The 22,921-nt window shown below is 43.0% G+C and overlaps 2 protein-coding genes across 2 annotated transcripts; both read left to right on the forward strand.

Moving 5' to 3' along the window:
• Window positions 1–412: 412 nt before the first annotated feature.
• Window positions 413–9,896, forward strand: grap2b (GRB2 related adaptor protein 2b; the record flags this gene model as incomplete). The annotated part of the gene is made up of 10 exons (XM_080837130.1): window positions 413–546; window positions 2,139–2,251; window positions 2,713–2,804; window positions 3,412–3,531; window positions 6,307–6,469; window positions 7,159–7,203; window positions 8,247–8,285; window positions 8,674–8,709; window positions 8,943–9,017; window positions 9,720–9,896. Exons 2-10 carry the CDS (start codon window positions 2,174–2,176, stop codon window positions 9,894–9,896), a joined length of 825 nt encoding a protein of 274 aa, XP_080693256.1. The 5' UTR covers window positions 413–546; window positions 2,139–2,173.
• A 580-nt stretch (window positions 9,897–10,476) lies between these two features.
• LOC308360675 (protein FAM83F-like) lies at window positions 10,477–20,144 on the forward strand (the record flags this gene model as incomplete). The annotated part of the gene is made up of 5 exons (XM_080832718.1): window positions 10,477–10,953; window positions 18,057–18,224; window positions 18,825–18,946; window positions 19,207–19,931; window positions 20,101–20,144. The coding sequence occupies 5 exons, from the start codon at window positions 10,477–10,479 to the stop codon at window positions 20,142–20,144; spliced, it is 1,536 nt and encodes a 511-aa protein (XP_080688844.1).
• Between the last annotated feature and the right edge of the window lie 2,777 nt (window positions 20,145–22,921).

Here is a 22,921-nt window from a genome sequence, read left to right on the forward strand (position 1 = left end):
GTGGTCATAAATATCTGTATTTACACCTGCATGTTAAAATATAATTCATATCTAAAGTGCCGTTTTTGAAGCATTGCGTGGCTGTATGAATTTAACGGTTTTTCCTGACATGATCTGCCAGACATTCCCTTGATACGGGTGAGAGACGATGACTGAGGCGGAACAGCGCCCTTCTGTAGCAGTAGGAAAGGTTCAAGTCATGCAAAACATCACAGTAAGCAGGATATGCAGTTTAACAAGGGGAAGTGGCTCAGAGATTAGTCTCCTTCCGTCAGTAAATGCACCTGCCCTTTTCGCTTTGGCGCTTCGATATGAAAACCGTGGATGACTCAGTAACTACCTTTGAATACATATCAGTTAAGTAGTAATTATAAGAACTCATATTTGTTCAGATAGGTTCGGTTAATCATCACACGTCGTGTCTTCCAATTATACACCATTGAAAGAGAAGCCAGAAAAAGTAACGTATCGAGTGGAGGAGGACTTGGGCTAATTGTGCGCACATCGTGTTGATGTTCTTGCTGTTGCTAAAGTGGTACGTGGTAGGTAAGGACAAACTCTTCATGTTTTACAGTGCGTTATTTTATAATGCCTTACAGGTGTCCAAGCTCCTTCTCTATATTGGTCGACGTGTGGTTTACACAAAAAAACTGTCTGCTTTCATTATTTACGTCTATTTGTTGGGCTGTTAAATTAAACGTGCTTATAGTTAATAGTTTCGTTATATATTGCTGCTTCATTAATCAATGGCGACGCGGTCGCAAACGAATGTCATATGTCATGGTATTCTGCAGGTTAGACTGTCATTATCAAATAAATAGATCGTAGTATTATGTATTATTTTAATGATCCTTGGACATATATATTTGTTTTTGCACTGGGTCTTCTTGTGTTGGGTTTATGTGCGGATGTTTCAGAGCGAGTTTGGGTTTGAAATGGTGACGGGGGTAAGTTGACTCCAGTGAGCCCACACATCAGCGACGTCTAGGCTCCAGTCGTGCCAATGAGCCTGTCTGGTGTTGTAATTAAAGTCTCCCAATTTGAATAGGCTAAACTATGCAAAGCAGTGGCTGCCTGGGGCCTCTTTCTTAAGGGCAGCTTTTCCGTTCTCAGACACAACCAGACCATGGCCAGGTTTCTATGGAGCTGTCTGCACCATCACTTTAACACCAACATAATCCATATCTCTGTATGTTATGTTAGGTATGCTAGGTATATCCATGCTGCTTTGCAATAGGTTCTTCATCGCGAGTAGAACAGTATTTTTTTCATTGCTGTTAGAAAATGTACTTATAATAATGAAAATAAGGAGCTGGTACAGTGGGGAAATAAGGTCAGCCAAAGCCAATGTAGCAGCCAAAGAACTGACAGAGTGGTTTTTCTAACTTATCAAAAGGCTAATCAGTTCCCTCGTACATTGTGTCTTTCAATGAGTCACTTTCATCCTGCCTGTTTATCAGTTCAGTTTGGGTCCATGGAGCACCTGTTGCTTCCTGTATGTAGTGTTCCTCAGGCGACACGTCCCATTTACAAACTGCCGCGGGGGGGAAGGAGGGCAACTGTCACAACCATGATGACATCCCCCGTGCTTTCACACCACACACTGTCTGTCTTCCTGCTCCGCCACTAAACGACAAGTCAGGCACAGACACAGACAACAGCGAATGTGGTACAGCATTAGTCCTATGACAGGCCGCACTCTATACCAAAGGAAAGGAGTAGGATGAGAAGGCTGAGGGGAAGGCTTTAAGGACTAGCACAAAACTAAGAGAGAAAAGAAGGCTGGAAGAAAATGTGTCGTTTGCACAAGTGTACTAAGCATATATGAACACACACACACGCACGCATACACACAAACACACATACACACACACACACGCACACACACACACACACACACACACACACACATGTGAGATGGCAGACAGCAGAACTGTTTGATCTTATGTGGAGTGTTAAGAAAGTAAGCTCTCACACAGAGCAGCAGCAGAGTGACTGCTGCTTCAGAGAAGTGCTCACGCAGGAGGGTTATTTATCGCATTGATCTCAACGTGTCATTTCCCTTTCTCTCTCTCTCTCTCTCTCTCTCTCTCTTTCTTCTGCGTCTCTGTTTCCCTCCCTCTATTATCACACCTCAGCATAAGGGGAACGGTGCTCTTGAGCTCCCTCCGCCATGGAGGCCAATGGCAAGTTTGACTTTAGTGCTACCGCTGAGGACGAGCTGAGCTTTAAAAAAGGAGACACGCTCAAGGTGAGTCCATGAATGAGCATGACACACACACACACACACACACACACACACACACACACACACACAGACACACACACACACACACACACACACACACTCACACTCACTCACAGAGAGAGAGAGAGGATATCAAGATACAAGGGTTAGTAAAGGTAGTAATGAACCTCTAGAGTCTACACAATTTTACTCCTGACATTTGACCTGCTATCGCACAATTGTACAGTGGTCAGTGGTTTTCTGACAGACCACCTTATTTGGTCAAGAGGAGTAAGTAAATTGTAATCAGTGGCGTAAACAGTAACAACAGCCAGAACAACTACATGTGTATGCTTAGCCATTAGCCAGTCGTGGATAGTAATGGTTGAAGGTCAATGGTCAAAGTATTACTGCCTAGGAATGCTTCGTCATGCCATTTTGTGTAAGGGGAATTATGGTTTGTAACATTGCTATCTCTGTTTAAGATCTTAGGGACCAACGATGACTGGTTTAAGGCAGAAATGCACGGCCAAGAAGGTTTTGTGCCCAAAAACTACCTCAGCATTGACCTCCCCAGGTGAGGCCAGGCTTAACTTGAACAAGCATGTGCTAGTCTGTATCTCTGTTGGTTTTCACTTCTTATGCCCATGTTATGCATCTGACTGAAAAAGCTGAACTGATAATGTTTCACAAGTAGCTTCCTGTTGTTGTGTGCGTGTAAACTTTTGTGGGCAAGACAGAGGAGGGAAGAGATGAAACATGTATGTCAAAAGTGAGATACAGTATAGAGTGGTAGAGGGGGCATTTGTAAACACCTGTCTGTATTTAAGGTTTTACTTGTGTGTCGTGGTTTACCAAAGACTGTGTGTGAGAGATAGAGAGAGAGCGAGAGAGAGAGAGACAGCCAGACAGAGAGAGCGAGAGAGACAGATATGGAAAGCCTGACACCTGTGTATTGTTCCTGCTTTCAGATGGTGGCAGGAAAACACCACAAGAGACACAGACAGACAGACAGAGAGAGAGAGAGAGAGAGAGAGAGAGAGACAGACACAGAGACAGAGAGATAGAGACAGACAGACAGGCAGAGAGACAGACATAAAGACAGAGAGACAGACAGTGACAGAGACAGACAGTGACAGACAGACAGAAAGAGCTTGACACCTGTGTGTTGTTCCTGCTTCCAGCTGGTTCCAAGAGAACACCGGCCGGCACGAGGCCCAGGAGACGCTCCTCTCCAGGCCCGTCGGCTCCTTCATCATCCGCGGCAGCCAGAGCTCCCCGGGAGACTTCTCCATCTCCGTCAGGTCAGTTCCCTCTGCAGCCCACAGCTCAACAACATAACGTTTGGGGGTTTCCTGTTACTCCTGTGCTGTTTGTGGAGAATACCAGATGGTTCTTGATTCTAATCCATTACAGTATTTATCATATTCAACTAAATTCTCCACACTGTGCTCTAGCTGTTTGCTGAGTAAGTACGCTCAGCAAAACTCATGCTCAGTCCTGACTGTAAAGGGGAAGACAAAGTGGCTTGTCCAAACACTATTTCAGCCAGTCCTCAGGTTTCCGTTCCAATCTGGGTGAAAGGGACAGGTGTCATTTGGTTGACTGTCGAGCAACCTCTCACCAGAATAGAGGACTGCTGTAGAGATTCCCCTGGACTGAGGGATTCCTGATTCCTGATTCTGAGTACCGGTTTGAATCGCAGATTTTTGCTGCTTCCATCATGCCGTGATATTTCTGTCAGCGCTGGTTCCTCTTGTGAGTCTACTAGATTTAGCCACACTGGTTGATATTACTGATGTGGTCAGAGGTGAACCAGAAGTTAACTGTAGCCATTACATTGTGTAGCCTGGTTTAATGGGTAAAATGTCTAGTTGGCATTGAAGACTGGTAAAGTTTGGTAAAGACTGGTGTATAATAGGTCTGCACTGTATATGAGTATTTGTATTCATATGTCTTCATTAGATGGTGCTTGACTCTTATCCTAAGTGACTTTGAAGTAAGGTAAAAAAAAAAAAAAGACACACAGAAATGGAGCATGAAACAAAATCTACACCCATCTTGGAAATAGCAACAAGGACATAACAGGTTTAGGAGTTCGTATGGGTGAGGGCAGAAATGTACTCCAGATTCAGTTGTTCAGTTGTTATTTGAGGTTTGTGAAGACATTACAGCGCAAGACATGAAAGCAGTGCTGGTATCTGCTGAACATGAATGCGTGGGGTGGAACATGAGTGTGTTAGTGTTGGCAGGTGTGATTCCATTGGCAGCTGCATCAAGAACCTGGCATAGGCAAAGACCCAGTTAAGGTTAAACATGGGTTATGTGACATAACTTATGTCCTCAGTGCATTTATAAAAAGAACTCCATACAAGTGGGATTAGTCCATTACAAGTCAGGTTTCGATCAATTAACTCTTTAAAGAGCTTAAACTAACCTTAGAATCCATTAAGCAACAGGAAGTGAAACGATATATTCATCATTGAAACTACAACTCGCATAGCTTTGTTGACTTTGCACTAGCCTATCACATCATGCATAAACTTGGTGAGAACTTAGTGCACCGAAGTGCAGACAGTGGTTGAGACGCCTTCTGAATGCCCTTTTTAAGAATGTCAGTGTGGCGACGGACATTCATGACCCGACTGCTCCGCCAAAGAAACACAAGCGTTGCTGAGACAGACCCAGTGTTAAGTATGTGAAGATCTCTATCCAAACCCACATTAATTAAACACATGAAATAAAGTTTAGCTGTATGTAGTGTTATTGGACCCCGGTCATTGCCCCTCGCGGCTATATTTATGCTATGAGTTTGGTTACTCTGATATGTATATTTTCATTGTTGAGGAACACATACACGTACATTTCATTGTCACGAAATGTTATTGCACTGAGGCACTTGGGACATTCATTTGATAAGAATTAATTACCAATGTCACTACTTTAAATATTCTATATAATGCATGTGAGTGGTTGAAAGTATTTTGACATTGTGACACAGCCGTCTTTGTTTTAGCCTTGTCTGTCAAGCAACAGGATTGAAGAAAATATTAAACAATGACTACAGCTTTAAGATAAGCTGAGGTAATGTCTCATGTCATGACCAACTACCTCTCCACATACCATAAAGGAATGAACTTCATGTCACGCCTTCATTCTCCAAAAGAACGGGGCTTTTCACATGGCAGGCCCTTGTGAGTTTTGAGTTCCCTCTGGTGGCCATAACATATAGTGCACATCCGTGTCAACTACATTTTTGCTACACTGCTGGCCAAACTGATCTTGTTATAATGTCTATGCATTTTAATGGTTGGATTGTATTATATAGAACTGATGTCATGAAATATCATACTGCAGTCAATGGACTGTCAGATACAGTTAATATCTATGTAAATGCTTTATAGTTGTATGCTGTACTTCAATGTCTAGGCCAGTGTTCATTAAAGTATATGTTAGTCAATCCAAAGGTGGCGGTGACATTTCATTACACATTCCATTACATTTCACACAGGTGCCTTCTTGCAACACATTTCACAAATTGAAAAAAATGTACTTGTTATAATATGCAAGCACATTGAGTTGACTTGACACACTTATGGAGTTCACACAGGTTGACACATTACATAGTCACAGTCTCCCGTAAGATTCTTCAGTTACTGCTCTCAGTGTTAATGGAACTCTGAACTCACTGGTCTTACTACAGCAGTCAGAGAAGAGCTTTTACGTCACCTGTCTTGTCTCACTCTACAGTTTGCAGTTTTACAGAAGTTTGTGACCATTAGTACAGCATTTCCCTTGCCCTTGCCTGGGGTCTGTTCTACATTCAACACTTTGTTGTAAAGTTAACTCTGTTGAAGTTAACTTTGTTGTTCTAATGAGATAAATACAAAGGTGTTTCGGGAATTTTTAGGTGTGTTAATCTGCTCTGAAGTAGGATTGAAGTACACTGCTCTGGTCTGTGTCCATGTGTGTCTGTCTAACCATGTGTCTGTAACTCGGTCTGTAATTCTGTGTGCGTGTATGAAGGTAAAACCCTGCGTGTTCATCCCCCCCCTCTGTGTCTGTTTCTGCCCTCTCAGACACGAAAATGACGTGCAGCACTTTAAGGTAATGCGGGACAACCGGGGTCAGTATTACCTGTGGACGGAGAGGTTTACGTCCATCAACAAAATGGTGGCGTACTACACACAGAGCTCCATCTCCAAGCACAGTCGGATCCTCCTGCGGGTCACCGACCAGCAGGTAGGGGGGGGGGGGGATACACTGCACAGAGTTTGTGGAGGATCTTTCTGTGCATTTGTAAGCCATGACTGGAAGGTGTAGCTTTTCAGTGGCCAGGCTGACCAATGACGCCAGCTTTGTGTTAAAATAAAATGCACCATTAATATGTATTAATTTAATGCAAAGCTATGCAACAATTTGACACTTTTTGAGGTATGGTTTTATAGGCAACTAGTTTTGGTAGCATCCTCAAATTAGTGTTGCTAGCATATAGTCATGTGAAGGATAGATAAACACCTGTGTCTTCCTACTAGCCATCCAGGATATGCACTTTGTAGTTGTGTGTTCCGGGCTATACTGCCAAAAGACAACAGTAAGGGTGTTGGCAAGCTTCTATCTGTATCAGCTGGGCTGTTGGTGGTGTTTGCAAGGTTTTTGCAAGCCTTTTTGGTAGTTAGCTTGCTAGTTTAGGAACATATCTTTGTATTGCTGCTTTAACAGAAGCTTTCATCTCAAGCAACTTGCAATTGAGTGGTCAGATAGACAGTATGAGTTCGCCCTTGGTAACTGGGTAGACATCTGAAAAAGATAACAGAAATAGATAATAATACATCACATTTATATAGCGCTTTTTACATATAAGTGAAAGACTGGTATGCTTTGGTGCTCATGCAACGTCACGTGTATTACCTTTCTGGTTCTTTTCTCAGCCTCACAGCTTCAGAGGGCCTCCGGAGCCAGCGCCCCCTCAGCAGGTACGGCACCTTTGCATCACCCAGCCACAAAACCCCCATTAGACCGGGCTGACGAGTTACTCAATCAAACGTCTAGTTGGTCCTGACAATATGTCACTCGTTTAATGTTCTAAAACTGATTGTTCAAATCCTTGATTGTGATTGGCTAAAAGCCGTTGTAAAATCCAGCATAACCTTACAATTTGTCCTCATAACATTCTATGATAACATTCCATATTACTGCGCAGCGAATGGCAAGGCAAGGCTGTGTATTCATATAGCGCATTTCATACCCAGTGTTCCATCTGGCTGTTGCGTTGCTGGGTTGCGTGGCAACGATTTATTTAGGACCTATATTTTTTAGTGGCGGAAGAATGACGGTTTATCATTAAACTATTGTTTCTTAAATTGAATTGTCTTTATTTATGAAAACATATCAAATATTTGTAGTAACAGTTTTAGAAAAGCAATAAGCCCCGTGAGTCTGTGGTTTGCGCCTCTTGGGGCTTATTGCTTAATTAACAAACAACAACAATGAAAGGAGGCGAGATAGATGGAAGTGTCATTCTCAGTACTCAGAACAATGTCAAGCTTTGAAATTCAGAAAAAAACACTATTTTTCATGCTTTCTTATGTTCATGTTTCGCATGTTTTATTTGTTTCTGGCAGAGTTTCAGAGGACTTCCAGAGCCTGTTCCACCTCAACAGGTAGAGCACTCCAACATCTGCAACCCTTCCGACCCCCAGTCCCCAAACTATCCTTGAATGAATGACCTTGATAGATTGTACTCAGTTGGCTTTCCCAAGGTCCTCTTTGCATGAAGTGTGGGATACTGTACCTCATTTTAGATGCATTTCATCATTCAGAATTTAGTGCTTTTTATTGGAGAGGCTTGACTAGTTACTCGGTCAATCGCCTAGTTGGACCTGACAAACTCCATTCGTTTAAGATGGAAGTGTCATGCTTGGTATGCAGAACAAGGTCAAGCTTTGGAATTCAGAAAAATCACTTTATATCTTTGTCATGCTTCCTTTTGTTCTCATGTTTTATTTGTTTCTGGCAGAGTTTCAGAGGACTTCCAGAGCCTGTTCCACCTCAACAGGTAGAGCACTCCAACATCTGCAACCCTTCCAACCCCCACCCCCCAAACTAAACCTGAATGAATGACCTTGATAGATTGTACCAAGTTGGTTTTCCCAAGGTCCTCTTTGCATGAAGTGTGGGATACTGTAACTCATATTAGATTAATTCCATTATGGTAGTCCATGGTTGAGAGGTAGAATTTAGGGCTTTTTATTGGAGAGGCCTGACAAGTTACTCAGTCAAACGCCTAGTCCTGACAAACTCCATTAGTTTAATGTTAACAAACAACAATGAAAGGAGGAGAGAAAGATGGAAGTGTTATACTCTGTAGCTTTGAAATTCAGAAAAATCACTCTGTATCATTTTCATGCTTTCTTATGTTTCCCTGTTTTATGTGTTTTTGGCAGAGTTTCAGACTTCCAGAGCCTGTTCCACTTCAACAGGTAGAGCACTCCAACATCTGCCACTCTTCCCACCCTCAGTCCCCAAACTAAACTTGAATGAATGACCTTGATAGATTGTTCTCATTGGGCTTCCTCTAGGTCCTCTTCACATGTCGCTGAATGGTGCACAGTTCTGAGATTAATTCCATGCTTGACGGCATTAGTCACTCTAGCTGTTTAAGTCATCAGCTGCAGGTCGTTTCAGTTGTTCTCACACCCCTCTGTCCTATCAGGAGCGAGGACGCAGCACAACAAGGAACTTCGGCGCTCTGCCCCCCCGCCCGTCCGAGCCCCTGCCTCCTCCTCAGGTAACACCAACACTCACACACAGTCATTCGTTATAGAGTGTTACTCACCTCACAGGTAGGCAGGTTAGGTGAGGTGTGCTTCCTGATGGAAAAGCCCTCAGGGTTGTGTTTCTCACAGGATTTTCCACTTCCTCAAAAAGGACTACACAGTCAACCTGTAACAACATTATAAAAGCCACATCATCATGAATTATATTTTGTAGAAAGTGTTTTACGAATTGTATTTAAATGTATTACACAGTATAATTTGGACTACATTTCTCGCTCAATTGAGAGCCAACAAGCCAATATTGTTATTGATGTCAGATATTTTAGAATGTATATTTTGTGGGATTACTTTCATTGGTGTGCATATGTTTGCCTGCAGTTTGAACTATTGGATTTATGTGTGTATGTACGGTTGGTTGTGTGTGCAGTATACGGTTGTGTGTGTGTGTGTGTGTGTGTGTGTGTGTGTGTGTGTGTGTGTGTGTTTGTTTGTTGGTGTGTGTGTGTGTGTGTGTGTGTGTGTGTGTGTGTGTGTGTGTGTGTGTGTTAGAAAGAGTGTGTTTGTGTGCCCGTGTGTGTGTGCCCGTGTGTGTGTGTTTGTGTGTGTGTGTGTGTGTGTGTGTGCGTGTGTCTGTTTGTTTATGCATAAACCTGTTACTGTATGAGCAAATCAAAACCTGATTCTTACTCTTCCTTTGTTCTCTGCGTTATCAGCCAGCCACGTTGAAGGTAAAAGCCATGTACGACTTCTCAGCAGAGGAGAAGGACGAGCTTGACTTCGGCAGCGGAGATGTGATCGAGGTTCTGGACCAGACGGACCCATCCTGGTGGAGGGGGAGACTCCGAGGTCGAGTGGGTCTCTTCCCCTCCAACTACACCACACCTCTATGACCCCGTGACCTGGCCCGTTTAAGGTCTCTTTGGAGGAGCAAAGAGATTTGCCGGATTTCTTTCCTCTTTGTTGTTGTTGTTGTTGTTGTTGTTGTCTATTTTCATTTCCAAACAAAGTCACAGTCCATGGTCTCTCATCCAAGGTTTCTTAGTCTATTTGTACCTCTGTCGCATTTTCATGTTTCAATAAAATGTATTTTTCTGAGAGTATTATGTTGTTTCCTCTTAAATGAATTGGTCCCGTGTATACCTTATATTAATGTGAACATATTGGCTGGTTGCAAGATTGTATTAGTCCTTTTATGTTGGTAAGAAGCATACCTAAAGTGTGTGAAAGTTAATAACATAATTAAATGAATATCCGTCTTAAGTAAAGGAGTTCCTGTAAATCACATTGATAACCTATGTGGGATTGGATGAGCTACATATGGGATTTTCCTTACCCCGCCCACCTCAGCCGTCAGTTTGGGCAGCCTTACCTGCAAGAAGCCGACGGCACTCACACAGGTAAGGCGAAGGGGAAACTACTGGTTTTTAAAGACTCGGGTCAGGTGCTACTGCACGCTCCAGCGTCGCAGTCATGGCTGAGTCCCAGCTGGAGTGCATGGATGACGGTCATATCAACGAAAAAGTCCCGGAGTCGAGGCCGGAGTTTATGTACAGTGAAGAACAGCGTGTTGCTTTAGAACTGCTCCTAAAAGAAGGCGATGGCGCCTTCAAAATGTCTCTGAAAACAGACAATACAAAAGATTTTTTATCTGCCCGCGAGATAAAGTGGATCAGGGACACCGTGAAAGAATATCAAACGAACGAAGAGGATGACTCGACTTCTTCAGCAACAACTGAAGGAAAGAAGCCCGAGGGTTCCACTTCCAGTCTACATTCAACATACTGGCCCCAACTTTCGGACACTGAGGTACCGCCGCTGGATCTCGGCTGGCCGTCAGGAGGATTTTTTAAAGGGGTCACGCGGGTGGCAGTTCACACGTCCCCACCAAAACAAAATGCACCGCACATCAAGGAGGTGGTGCGCAGACTGATTCAAGAAGCAAACAAGGTAGGCTAGTTTATCAACCGTAGACTTTTAAAATTGACTAGTTGTCACGATTGTCTTTTCAAGATTTTTAATATTATGTATTTTTTTTTATTTTCACAATAAGCATTTATCATAGGCATTACATAAAACAAATGTTCAGTTATGTTCAGATATGTCTTTGGGGCTGTTGTGTTACAACTGGTTGACCACTTTTGGCAGCAGTTGACGTCATTCGTGCCAGTTGAATACATTTCTTCCATTTAGCAGTGGAAGTTGCTGGGAATGTGCCTGACTCTGAGAGTGAGGGCATGTCGTGGGGCATGTCTTAGCTAGCTTTGTAGCCTACACCGTCCTGCGTTCACATCACAATCAGATTTGTCAGCTTAGTACCATCATGCCTCTTTTTGGGCAATCTAAAGGCTTCCATCGTTAAATCACAGAACTGACACAATTACCTCACTAAGGAGTTCTAGAAGTGACGAAAAATGGACTTTCATAAGTTAGGCTGTCATGGGAATGATACAAAGCCTCGTCAGTGGAACAGTGTGTCACAGATGATGTGTACTTTTCCGTACAGCTGGCCACGCTCTGTATTGAGCTGCACACCCTCCTCGATTCGTTTGTTTTAGTGACTCATATTTTACTATTGGCATAGCCGGCATTTATGCTTTGCAGTTGGTAAGTGCAAAGCACTCAGATATAATATGACAGCGGTATAATGTATAATGTGACAGCGTTTGTTCTCAACCTGAGTTACTGTGACACACCCACTTTAAGCATGTGTTATCCATTGTATTACAAGAATTGCGTAAACGACCTCAGTAACCCAGGACGATATAATACAGGAGCAGTGTTGCACGTGAAGAACACAGTCAAAGGCTACAGCTGTAAACACAGTGGTAGTTATGAAGTTAATATTTTCTCCCACGTAGATGTAGTGTTAGACCTTAACTGTTTGTATAAAGATGTCTTTCCAATATATTAAAGTAAGTAAGTGTTTAGAGACAGAAACATACTCCCTTCTCCTTGGGTAGAAGCAAGTGCACACAATTTGGGTTCAGTGGCATAATGCTTTTGTTGTGTTAACATCATAATGCAGACACATCACATTATTTTTCTTTAGAATTTGAACTTGCTCTACCTGTTACAGAACCACAACTGTCTGACACCCAATCACACAATGGCGTGTCATATGCTGCCGATTCACAACATTCCAGTACAGAGGGTGCCATTTTTATATGGCCATTTTGGCTACTTGGGTGGGTTGCCCCCCCCCCCATCCGGATTAAGAAAATGAAAGACAGTGTGTATGAACAGTTATGAACATTTTATAGATCTAAAAATCTTTACTCATTCAACCTTACATATTTCAGTAGCGGTGGGTGTCCAGATCCGGTGGGTATCCAGATCTGGTGGGTGGGTGACTGGTATTTTGTTTAACAATGTAACATAATGCGAAAAGAAAAAAACAATAAGGCCAATAAGAAGGCAGAAAGCAATACAAAATCAGTGTATCTTTTGAAGTGTGTGTGTGTGTGTGTATGTGTGTGTGTGTGTGTTTTGTTTGTGTGTCTGTGTGTGTGTGTGTGTGTGTGTGTGTGTGTGTGTGTGTGTGTTGGTATGTGTGTGTGTGTGTGTGTGTGTGTGTGTGTGTGTGTGTGTGTGTGTGTGTGTGTGTGTGTGTGTGTGTGTTTGTAGGTCAATCAACTTTAAGTATTTAAGTAGCAGTGGGTGTCTAGCTCTTGTGGGTGGGTGACTGGTAAGTTGGGTTAAATAATGTAAATTTGTTATTTTTTTAAAACCCCAATAAGGAAGCAGAGCATTTTTTTTGATGACCTATTACAAAATTATAATATAGCTGCAAGCAGCGATGGCGGTTTCCTCCTCCAAACATTGCGAACCAGGGAAAAATGTAATTTTGTGACAATTTGTCACTGTATAGAAAAATCCATGCTGCAGACTTGCCAATGGGATATTGCATTTCAAATCCAACATTTACAATGCTTTTCCCTGAAGTTTAGACTGAGTGGAGGTTGTGTGTGTGCGCTTACCCTGTGTGTCTGTGAGAATGTATGTGTGTGACACCAAGCTGTGTGTCTGTGAGAATGTGTGTGCGTAAAACAAAGCCTGCGCGTGTGTTAAGGGGAGACTGAGTGTGTGAGATTTAGGAGCTGTGCGGATGAGGAGACAGAGACATTCTATAGAGAACCACCCTAGCAAGTAGTCAAGCATGCATGTTTCAAATATTCACCAAAAATCTACTTTTTATCTTACAGTCAACTTTTTTTCAGATTTGTGTACTAAACACTCTCAAGTGTCTTCATATGAACTTGTGATTGAATCAGAGTTTCACTTTTTGACCTGCAGATGTGTAAAGCATTATTTTAGCGTTAACAATGTATCCAATTTGCTTTATATCAATCATTTTTCAAGATATGAAGTTGCCTTTGCACATGGGAACATGTTGTAGTGTCTTCCAAGTGACATACCAGTTTGGTGTTGATATCTCAAAGATTAGCTGAGATATGACTTCACTTCCTGTTTGACCGGTTTTCTGCTGAATTTGAGTGGCTGTACCGGACAAACCATATGGTAACTTTTTGTGATATATGGCACAATCATTAAGGACAGTCCCTTCTTTATTCATACAAAGTTTCATGTCTCTCATTATACCACTCTAGCGCCACCAACGGGTCAACGTTGGACTTGTGTTAACACACGCAATTGACGCCAAGGGGTGGGTTTAATTCGTCTTGATCCAGGGAATCCAATGGTACCTCATTTTTGAAAATCGGTCATACGGTTCAAAAGTTGTGTGTGTTACAAAAGTCCAACTTTGCCCTGTTGGTGGCGCTAGAGTGGTGTAATGAGAGCCATGAAACTTGGTGTGAATGAAGAAGGGACTGTCCTTAATGAGTGTGCCAAATTTCACAAAAAGTTACCATATGGTTCTATGGGCTGCCATTGACTCCCATTGCAGCAACATAATAATAAGAAAGCCACAATAACAATAGGTTACCTCCTACCGGAGGAAACCTAATAAAACTATTAACTCTCAAAAAAAAGTTTTTTGTTGGGATGGGCAGATGATTCCTCTGAGGGGACGAGGCTTTATCTCTGGGTGGACTATGACCAACCCAGACCACCTGCAGACATGCCCATGCTCCAGACTCTGTTATAGCTTTATGGATGCATTTGAAATACACATCCTGCAATATACATGTTCACATTTAGACCTGTTTTATGAGTTGTGTCGCCCTGCAGGCACTGTACGTGAAGAGGAGGGAGAAGCTTTTGGCAAAGACGAGTTTAGTTTGTAGCAAGCGCAAGTAGCTACATACTGCGCTACATTCCTTCCAATGATTTAACAACACCAACATTCCAACGTGAGCCTGCATGCCTTTTGCTTGGAATTGAACTGCACAAAACATTGGTGCTAAATCATTATGAGTTTATTGAGTGTCGAGCTACTTAGATTTCCCACATGGTATGTATTCTTAACAAGGGCTACTATGTAAAGGTGTGCGCTCAGCTATCTTCTCAGAAATATACAGTCGTGGCCAAAAGTTTTGAGAATGACACAAATTTGTGTGGGATTAAGGTCTGGGGAGTTTCCTGGCCAATGGACCCAAAATATTGATGTTTTGTTCCCCGAGCCACTTAGTTATCACTTTTGCCTTATGGCAAGGTGCTCCATCGTGCTGGAAAAGGCATTGTTCATCACCAAACTGTTCCTGGATGGTTGGGAGAAGTGGCTCTCGGAGGATGTTTTGGTCCAGCAAGCGCCAGGACCGTCTCCTAAACAGGATTCAGCTGCGGGATCTGGTCACCTCCAGCAGAGAGCTTGCTCAGGAATGGCAGCAGGCAGGTGTGAGTGCATCTGCGAGCCCAGTGAGCCGAAGACTTTTGGAGGAGGGCCTGGTGGGCTGGAAGGGCAGCAACGAAGCCATTCTCTCCAGGAAAAACATTAGGGACAGACTTATATTCTGCAAAAGGTACATTGGCCAGGAAACTCCCCAGACCTTAATCCCATTGAGAATTTGTGGTCAATCCTCAAGAGGCGGGTGGACAAACAAGAAAAAAATATTCCTGACAAACTCCAAGCATTGATTATGCAAGAATGGGCCGCCATCAGTCAGGATGTGGCCCAGAAGTAAATTGACAGCATGCCAGAGCGGATTGCACAGGTCTTAAAAAAGAAGGGTCAAAACTGAAAATAAAATATTGACTTTTTGCATTAAATTCATGTAATTGCCAAAAAAAGCCAGTGACACTTATTAAATGTTTGTAATTATACTTCAGTCTTCCATAGTAACATCTGACAAAAATATATAAAGACACTGAAACAGCAAACTTTGTGAAAATGCATATTTGTGTCATTCTCAAAACTTTTGGCCACGACTGTACATCTTGTAACAAAGTCATATTGAGAATGTATAACATGCACCACAGTTCAACTTCATGACACAAATATTGTCATTGCCAAAAGATCCTATTTTGAGATGTAGGGAACAAACATATTGTACTTAACTATTGTACATAACTATTGTACATAACTATTGTCAGTGGAAGTCGACATGGGAATAGCAACAGGCACTGTACCGCAAGATCACCTTATGTAGGCCAACAAGGAAATGAATGGTTCATATCTGTGCCAGTATTCAGGGCTGTGTGTGAGTCATGCCCTTGAAGGCCATTAATGGCCAAGGAGATGAATAAGGCTGCTTTTGATTTCTTAGTTTTCTCTGAGAGAGGAAGCACAGGCCTGTAAATCATTCGCTAGTTTTCTTCCTGTGCTCCTTCAAGTGGCCTTTTGTTTTCAGCTGTGACTGTGGCGGTGGCTGTTCTGCCCCTCCTCTCTTTGTGGGGGTCCAGGGACTGTGACACAGAACTGCCCCACAGGTGCAGTTCATATGCTTCTTTAATGGATTATGCCCAAAGGTGCAGTTCATACGCTTCTTTAATGGATTATGGGGAGGTTTGCACTGGGACAGGTCCCGGCTTGGTGTGCAAAAACAAACAGCTTGGCCCGACATAGCAGTCAGTTCCTGAAAAGCTGAAAGTAATAAGTACATTGTCCAAGGGTTGAGCAAACCCTTGGACGATGAACTGCAATTAAGAACACACTATCCTGATACATACATTCACTTTCTTTCTGGCTCGCTGTTTCTCTCTTTCTCTTTCCCTCTTTTTTGACAAAACACCGAACGAAAGAATGCATGAAAGAGAAAAAGAGAGAGAGAGAGAGAGAAAGAAAGAGAAAGAGAGAGAGAAACAGTGAGCCAGAAAGAAAGTGAATGTATGTAAGGGTAAAATGTGGTCTTAATTGCCGCAATAAGGAAGTTAGGACTTGGTCATATAACTCAACAAACACCTTCCTTATCACACTGTCACTTACTAAGAACATGTGTTTGTCTGTGAGTGTACTTTTAGACCAATTAGCAGGAAAAAAGCCTACGTTAGCACGAACAAAACCAAACAGCCTGCCTGACTTGTTCCACCAGGCTGTGATTAGTGGTTTCTTCAGGTGCGTGCCTACTCCAGACCCATCCCCTCTTTCTCTGATTGCGCGCGTGTGTGATCCCAGCCAAGCAGCTCAAGGCGAAGGAAACTTGCATGCTAGAGTTGGCCCGCGGTGGGGAGTGGCGTTTAACTTTGTGAGCCAACATTCTGAAGTTCGTGGTGTGTTTGTATAATCCTCCTCTACAGGCCCGCTGTAGGCTCCGGTTTTGTGTCTTTGTGGGGCATGGGAGTGCAGCACGGACAGCGTACTGTGTCATTCGGATTTGTCCACAGCTCTGAACCCACATCAAAAGGCTCTTTGGTTAAATAGGCAGCATGTTAGACAGATGCAACTTTGACAACAGTTAGTTTGAATAACACAGTGGGGTGTTGGGTTGAGCAAGCCTTTAGGAAAATTGTGCTGATGTCCCCTTTCTCTTTGCTACGTCTTGGAGGTAACAATATGCCTTGACGCCCCTTGAAGAGAAGTGGCGCTGAAGTTGTTAAGTGGTCAGTAGTGTAGACTTAAAGGCAGCCAGCCAGGAGCTGTGTCCAGTAGTGTAGACTTAAAGGCAGCCAGCCAGGAGTTGTGTCCAGGCTCAAGTTTGGGACAAAGCCGTCTATCCTCTTAAAGGACTGCTCAGTGAAATGAAATGAAATGTCTGGATTTGCAGCTGGAGGGACAATAGGCTACTCTTTGCACCAGTTAAGTGTCTGGTTAGATGCTAGTCTGTGTTTTAGGCACAGGCACATGGCAGTTAAGGTTAATATAATGTAATATCATATGATATAATATATGATGTAATCATATAATATATCACATAATAAACTCTGGAGAACTGAACAGTGTAGAAGACCTGTCAATTTTCTCAGGATGTTTGTGAAAGAGGTGAGATGTGCGTCAGTGCACCACCTTATACACACACTTCCCTCTCTGACAACCTCTGTAAGGTATATTCCTCATCAAAGCTCTGCAGTGGGAGAGTCATCCACAGCGACAACAGGTTTTTCACATATCAGTACAACCGGGTAAAGAGCAGTACATCCCCAAGGGTTTTCAGTGTGTACTTCTAACTTGACTCATTAACTTTAAGTGTTTATTCACATTTATAAGATTAAAGTAGGCGTTTATTCAGAATGCTTGAACTATGGTTTATAAACAGAATGGAAATGAATTTATAAAGTGAATGGAATCATACATTTAAAAATATATATACTTAAGGAGCACTTATTAATTTCCTTTAGCAGCTGTTTGGTGGACTGGATACACGGTCAATAATAATAGTAGATAGATATTATAATAGTCATAATTATAATATAATAGTAATAATAATAATGACTATAATAGTGTCTTCCACATTTTAAAATATTTGATTCTGTGAAGAAAATGAGCACCAGTACTGTGTTCATTAAAAAGTCAAGAAAAGGTGGTGCAGTGCTTTGAGAATAGAAATGGAAAGTTAAACAGAAATGGTCAGATATTGTTATAAACATATCAGGAAAATGAAAGCTTGTACATGAGTACAGGCACATGAAGTTTACAGGATTGAATTGATGGATGCCTGTAGGCCCTTTAGGCAAGTGCTCCCAATCAAAACCCTGCTATTCTTTTCCACCCTCAGGTGTTGGCTATAGTGATGGACCTCCTCACCGACCTCCACATCCTGCAGGACCTCCTGGACGCGGCCGCCAAGCGCGGCGTGGCGGTGTACATCATCCTAGACATCCGTGGGGCGCCCCACTTCCTGGACATGTGCAACAGGCTACAGGTCAGCTCTCAGCACCTGAGGGTGAGTCAGTGAAACAGATGAAGCAGTGGTGGATGACATCACTCAGCTTTCCTCTTAATATGCTTCCTGTGTTCTTGATATCAGTGTTAACATGCTGGACTATTTTGAAATACCGTGCTACAGAAAACAAACTGATTGAGATTCTGATTAAGGATTAAGGTTTTTCTTTTGAATTTCTTTTGAAGCTACTAAGGCACACCAAAGACCAGATCTTTCTGTCTCAGATGCTTATCCCTTTACCTAAAAGCCAACTGACATGTCATGTACTTTAACTTGCTTGGTGGGTTATCAGTCTACAAGTGTGAAGATAAGATACTTCCTTGGATAACTGTTGTGGTAAGGGTTACCTAGGTAACCATAGAATGTAGTACAAGGGTGAAGCAATACCATGGTTACAGGTAGTTTCCCAGGAAATAGAAATACCGTAGAACATGTAGTTCACTATATTTTGGGGAAAAGCCTAGTAAATAAAATCTAAGTAAATAAATATGAATGGACCATGGAATCTTGCTGATGGGTTAGCTGTGCTAGCCAATGGTTTACAGCAGTAGCATTTTCTCTTGCTAAACTTCAGGTTTTTGTCTGGTCAATGTTTCTCAGCACATCCGGGTGAGGACGGTGAGTGGCACAGGCTTCCAGCTCTCCTTCGGGACCATCCCTGGAACTCTGGGAAGCAAATACATGCTGGTGGATGGAGACAAGGTCATGTTTGGCTCCTACAGGTAAATGCAAAGTCAGAGTCATTCTTTAAGGTCATGGTTTACTACCCAGGGAGCACATATACTTACATACAGAAAATTGTGTATCTGTACTATACTGTTTATCGCTTTAGCTAAAAGCATCTGGTAAGTAAATAGATGCAAGTGTAGAACCCCTGCTGAACTCCTCCGAGAGAAGTTTTTTGTAGTTACCCCTCTAGTGGTAGTGCTGTGGTTTTGTGTGGTTGACATGTCTCATGTCTCATGTCTCCTTCATGTGCCAGTTTCTCATGGAGCTCCTTCCGCATGGACCGCAACATGATGACCATCCTCTCGGGCCAGGTGGTGGACTTCTTCGACAACGACTTCCGCGAGCTCTATGCCGTCTCCGAGAAGCTGGACCTCTACAAAGAGTTCCACATCGCTGGGCCGGCCGCGCCGGTTCGCGCCGCCAGCGTTGTGTCGAAACGGCCACCCCTCCCCGCCACCACCTCCCGCTTCCAGGTCAGCCTGGGGGACTCCAAGGGTGCCGGGGGAGACCTGAAGGTGCCTGCGCATAAATACTACAACCCCAAGTACCAACTGGCATTCGGGAACCCCCCGGGACTCCCAAGCTCTCTTCAGGACGTGCACACCGAGCGGGGGCCGTCGACCGTGGGGTTGGGGAGGCCGACCCTCACCCCAGAGCAGACTCAGTCCCAGGCCAGCAGCGAGCGCCTGGACAAGCTCGCCCCACTGCCCGCCCAGACAGGGGGCGCCAAGAAGAGTCGAACGTCACTGAGGAACTTTTTTAAGGGCAAGCAGAACAGCCAGAAAGTCCTGAACAAGGATGAGGGCGTGGTTACTACTCCAAGCTCCTCCCCTACGAGTAAAACGGCCAATGGGACGGCGGATAGCAGCTTTGAGGACCTGTCAGAGCACGTGGCTCCGAAGGGGAAGAACAAGAAGCTGTCAAAACTGGGCCCGAAGAGCCAATCCTTAATGACGATAAACACGGGAGAGGAAAATGGTGAGGCATGCTTATGTCTGACAACTATTTTTATATTATGTGTGATTTCTATTCATGCCTCGTCTCGGTGCTTGTGTTTTCATTGAACTTTAATTGGATACTTCTTGTTCACTTTTCATTGATTCATTCAATTCATAATTTCTTGTCCTTCTTCTCCTGCTTTTCACAGGGTCCAAAAGCAGGAAAAAAAGCCAGAAATGTATACAGTCTTAGAAGACAACTTTAAAGGACCTTTTTTTCTAATCCCATTTTGATGAAAGCACTTTTTTACCTTGTAAACAATTTTTGTACAATCTGGGTCTATTTACCCAAATCTGGAGACATCACAGACAAACTGATTGCAGTGGATTGCATGGACGGAGGATCGCCTGGTCGAAAACAGAGACTTCTCTCACTTCTCTAAACATGTGGGCTCACAAAAGAAATGAGGGGAAAACAATGTACCCTCTGTAAGAGATGCCAAAGGGTCACATTCTCAAAAACTCAAAAACATTCAGATCCGATTGTTTTTTATCTTAAACATGGAACTGGTTGTTGATTTGAATGTTGATTAACTGTGATTTACTGTGGTTCACCAGGTTGTGTTTATCTTATCTCAGCAGCCGGTGCTGCAGCCTTAATCTGTTGGCTTCTTTTTTTTAACTTGAAATGTTTGAAGTCTGTTGAACTCAGGATTGCCTTTGTGAAAACTTACATGTGAACATTACCATGGGAAGACTGACCCCTAGTGGATGGTAAAGAGAACATCAGGTAAAGCATAGATGGATTCACTTGCAAGCAAGTGTTTATATGCAGCTTTCTCTCACACATATGCCCCCCCCTCTCTCTCTCTCTCGGTTGATGTCAGTTTTGTCTTCCTCTCTATTTGTTTTCACACACACCCCCCCTTCCCCAAATCTTACCTTCTGTGACAGGGATTGTGTGTACAGAGTGTGTGTGCAGTGTGTGTGTGTGTGTGTGTGTGTCTGTGCAGGGAGAGTGTGTGTGTGCAGGGTGTGTCATTACGGTTTAGCCTCAAGAGCGGAACCACACGGTTGTGTGCAACACTGAATCAGGAAGTAGAGAGCGCACACACAGGAAACAGAGGCACCCAAAGGAAACTAGAAAGGTGTAAGTCACCCCCCATTCAGTGAATCTGTTTGTTTACAAGGTTAATGTCGCAGACTAGAATCTATGGTTCCCTTTAGTTTTTAAAAACATTGCTCACACAAAGGATCCAGGCATCAGCACAAACATCCTATGAGAACCCTGTTGGCCGCGTGTGAACTTAATTGTATATAGTATTCAGTATTGAAGTACACCCTCCCTTTGTGGAAGTAAATGTAGCACAAAAATGGCAAGGTCCCGTTCCAAATCATCCGAGCGTGGCAAAAAGGCGTGCACATGACATCAGTCAAAGGGCCATAAACGACTGAGTAATAAAGGTGGAACTGGAAGGAACCATGTGGGCTTGTGATTGCATTTTGGTTGAGGGCTTACAGTCAGGTTCTTATGTGGGTCAGTGGGTTACTATGGTTAGTTCAACTTTTTACAGACCACAACCTGTCAAATGAGTATGTGAACATAAGTAATAAGCCCCCTGTTTCTTCTCTAACAGAACACTGACATACATGTTTATTCGACACGCAATGCATAACCACATCAGTGTTTAGGCATGAGTGATTTTGACAGAGATGTAATGTTGCTGGTATAGCATTAGTAGTAGAACAAAAGTAGACCCCGCTATAATCTGCACGTTCGAAGCCACAGGACAAAGTTCTCATGAAAACCAGGAGAGAAAGAGGAAGTGCCCAAGCTGCATGTGGAGTGTTTTGTGGTGACAGGGCGTGTGTGTGTGTGTGTGTGTCGGGGTGTGTGTGACTGTGCATCTGATAAACTAACGGCAGAGCTAGAGGTCTGCGGTGAAAGAGGAGTGCCTCTCTAAAAAACCTGGTGTGATATTTGATGTGATGTTTGTTTTGCAATGTCAAATGAAAAGATTAATGATGTGTAAATAATATTGACTTTTATCTTGTATAAAGGGAAGAGACTGATGGAGCCCCTGACCGAAATACTTATTTCCCAAAACCAAATGAAATATTTCTTTACTACAACAACATTTTATTTCCAACCCAGATACAATATCATTACTCAAGTCGAACAACTACTACAATGGCAATATTTAACATTTACAAAAGATATTCATGGAACTTAAATACCCATGGCAAAACACAAAAGACCAGTGAAGCTTCCACAGTAGATTTGGATCTACTTTAGAAACATCTTTAGTTTGCATAGAGTATTAGCACTTCAATGGTGTTAAACTCTGTTAATTTAAACATCATACAGAAAAAATCCTGGTGTATTTGAGCTCAAAGCACGACTGTGCTGTAATCCTGCATAACATGAGTTCTTTTCAGAAGACCTAACCAGGCATTCCCACTAGGTTACCGACCAACACTATCAACATGTACCCGACACTATCAACATGTACTCAGATTCACCAACTAGCGTGCCTCTGTGTCATGAGGACAGTGCTCCACCATTCATGGCTTGTACCAGTGTTTTATAACATGCCATGATATTTTCTCATTAACTTAGTCGGTCAGGAAACTGTAGGTTAGCATAAAGACGCTACCACCCTAGACAGTCCCAGGTTTAGCCCGCTGCAGAGAAACAAAAAACTGATTCAGTCTTTTTTGAGGCATAGTGTCTACTTCACAAAAATATACATTTCTCCATTTCCTGATGATGGACATTTTTTATGCACAGAGTTTTGACCTCCAGGGCTGTGCTTCCAGTTCCGTTCATCCAGTTGACTATCAGGTCCAACTCAGGTTCAGTTCAGAGGGTGAGCACTGGGTCAGTCACCACAGCTGACGATAGTATCTATGAAAATACAAAACCTCCCCCTCCCCCCACGCAGCTTCCTCATTGGTCAACCTGATAAACAAAGCCCTTCCTGTAAGGCTGCTGACAAACATACAGTAAACCTATCCTTCATGTCATGT

This window comes from Sprattus sprattus, assembly GCF_963457725.1.
Source record: "Sprattus sprattus genome assembly, chromosome: 1".
Taxonomy (NCBI): Eukaryota; Metazoa; Chordata; class Actinopteri; order Clupeiformes; family Clupeidae; genus Sprattus; species Sprattus sprattus.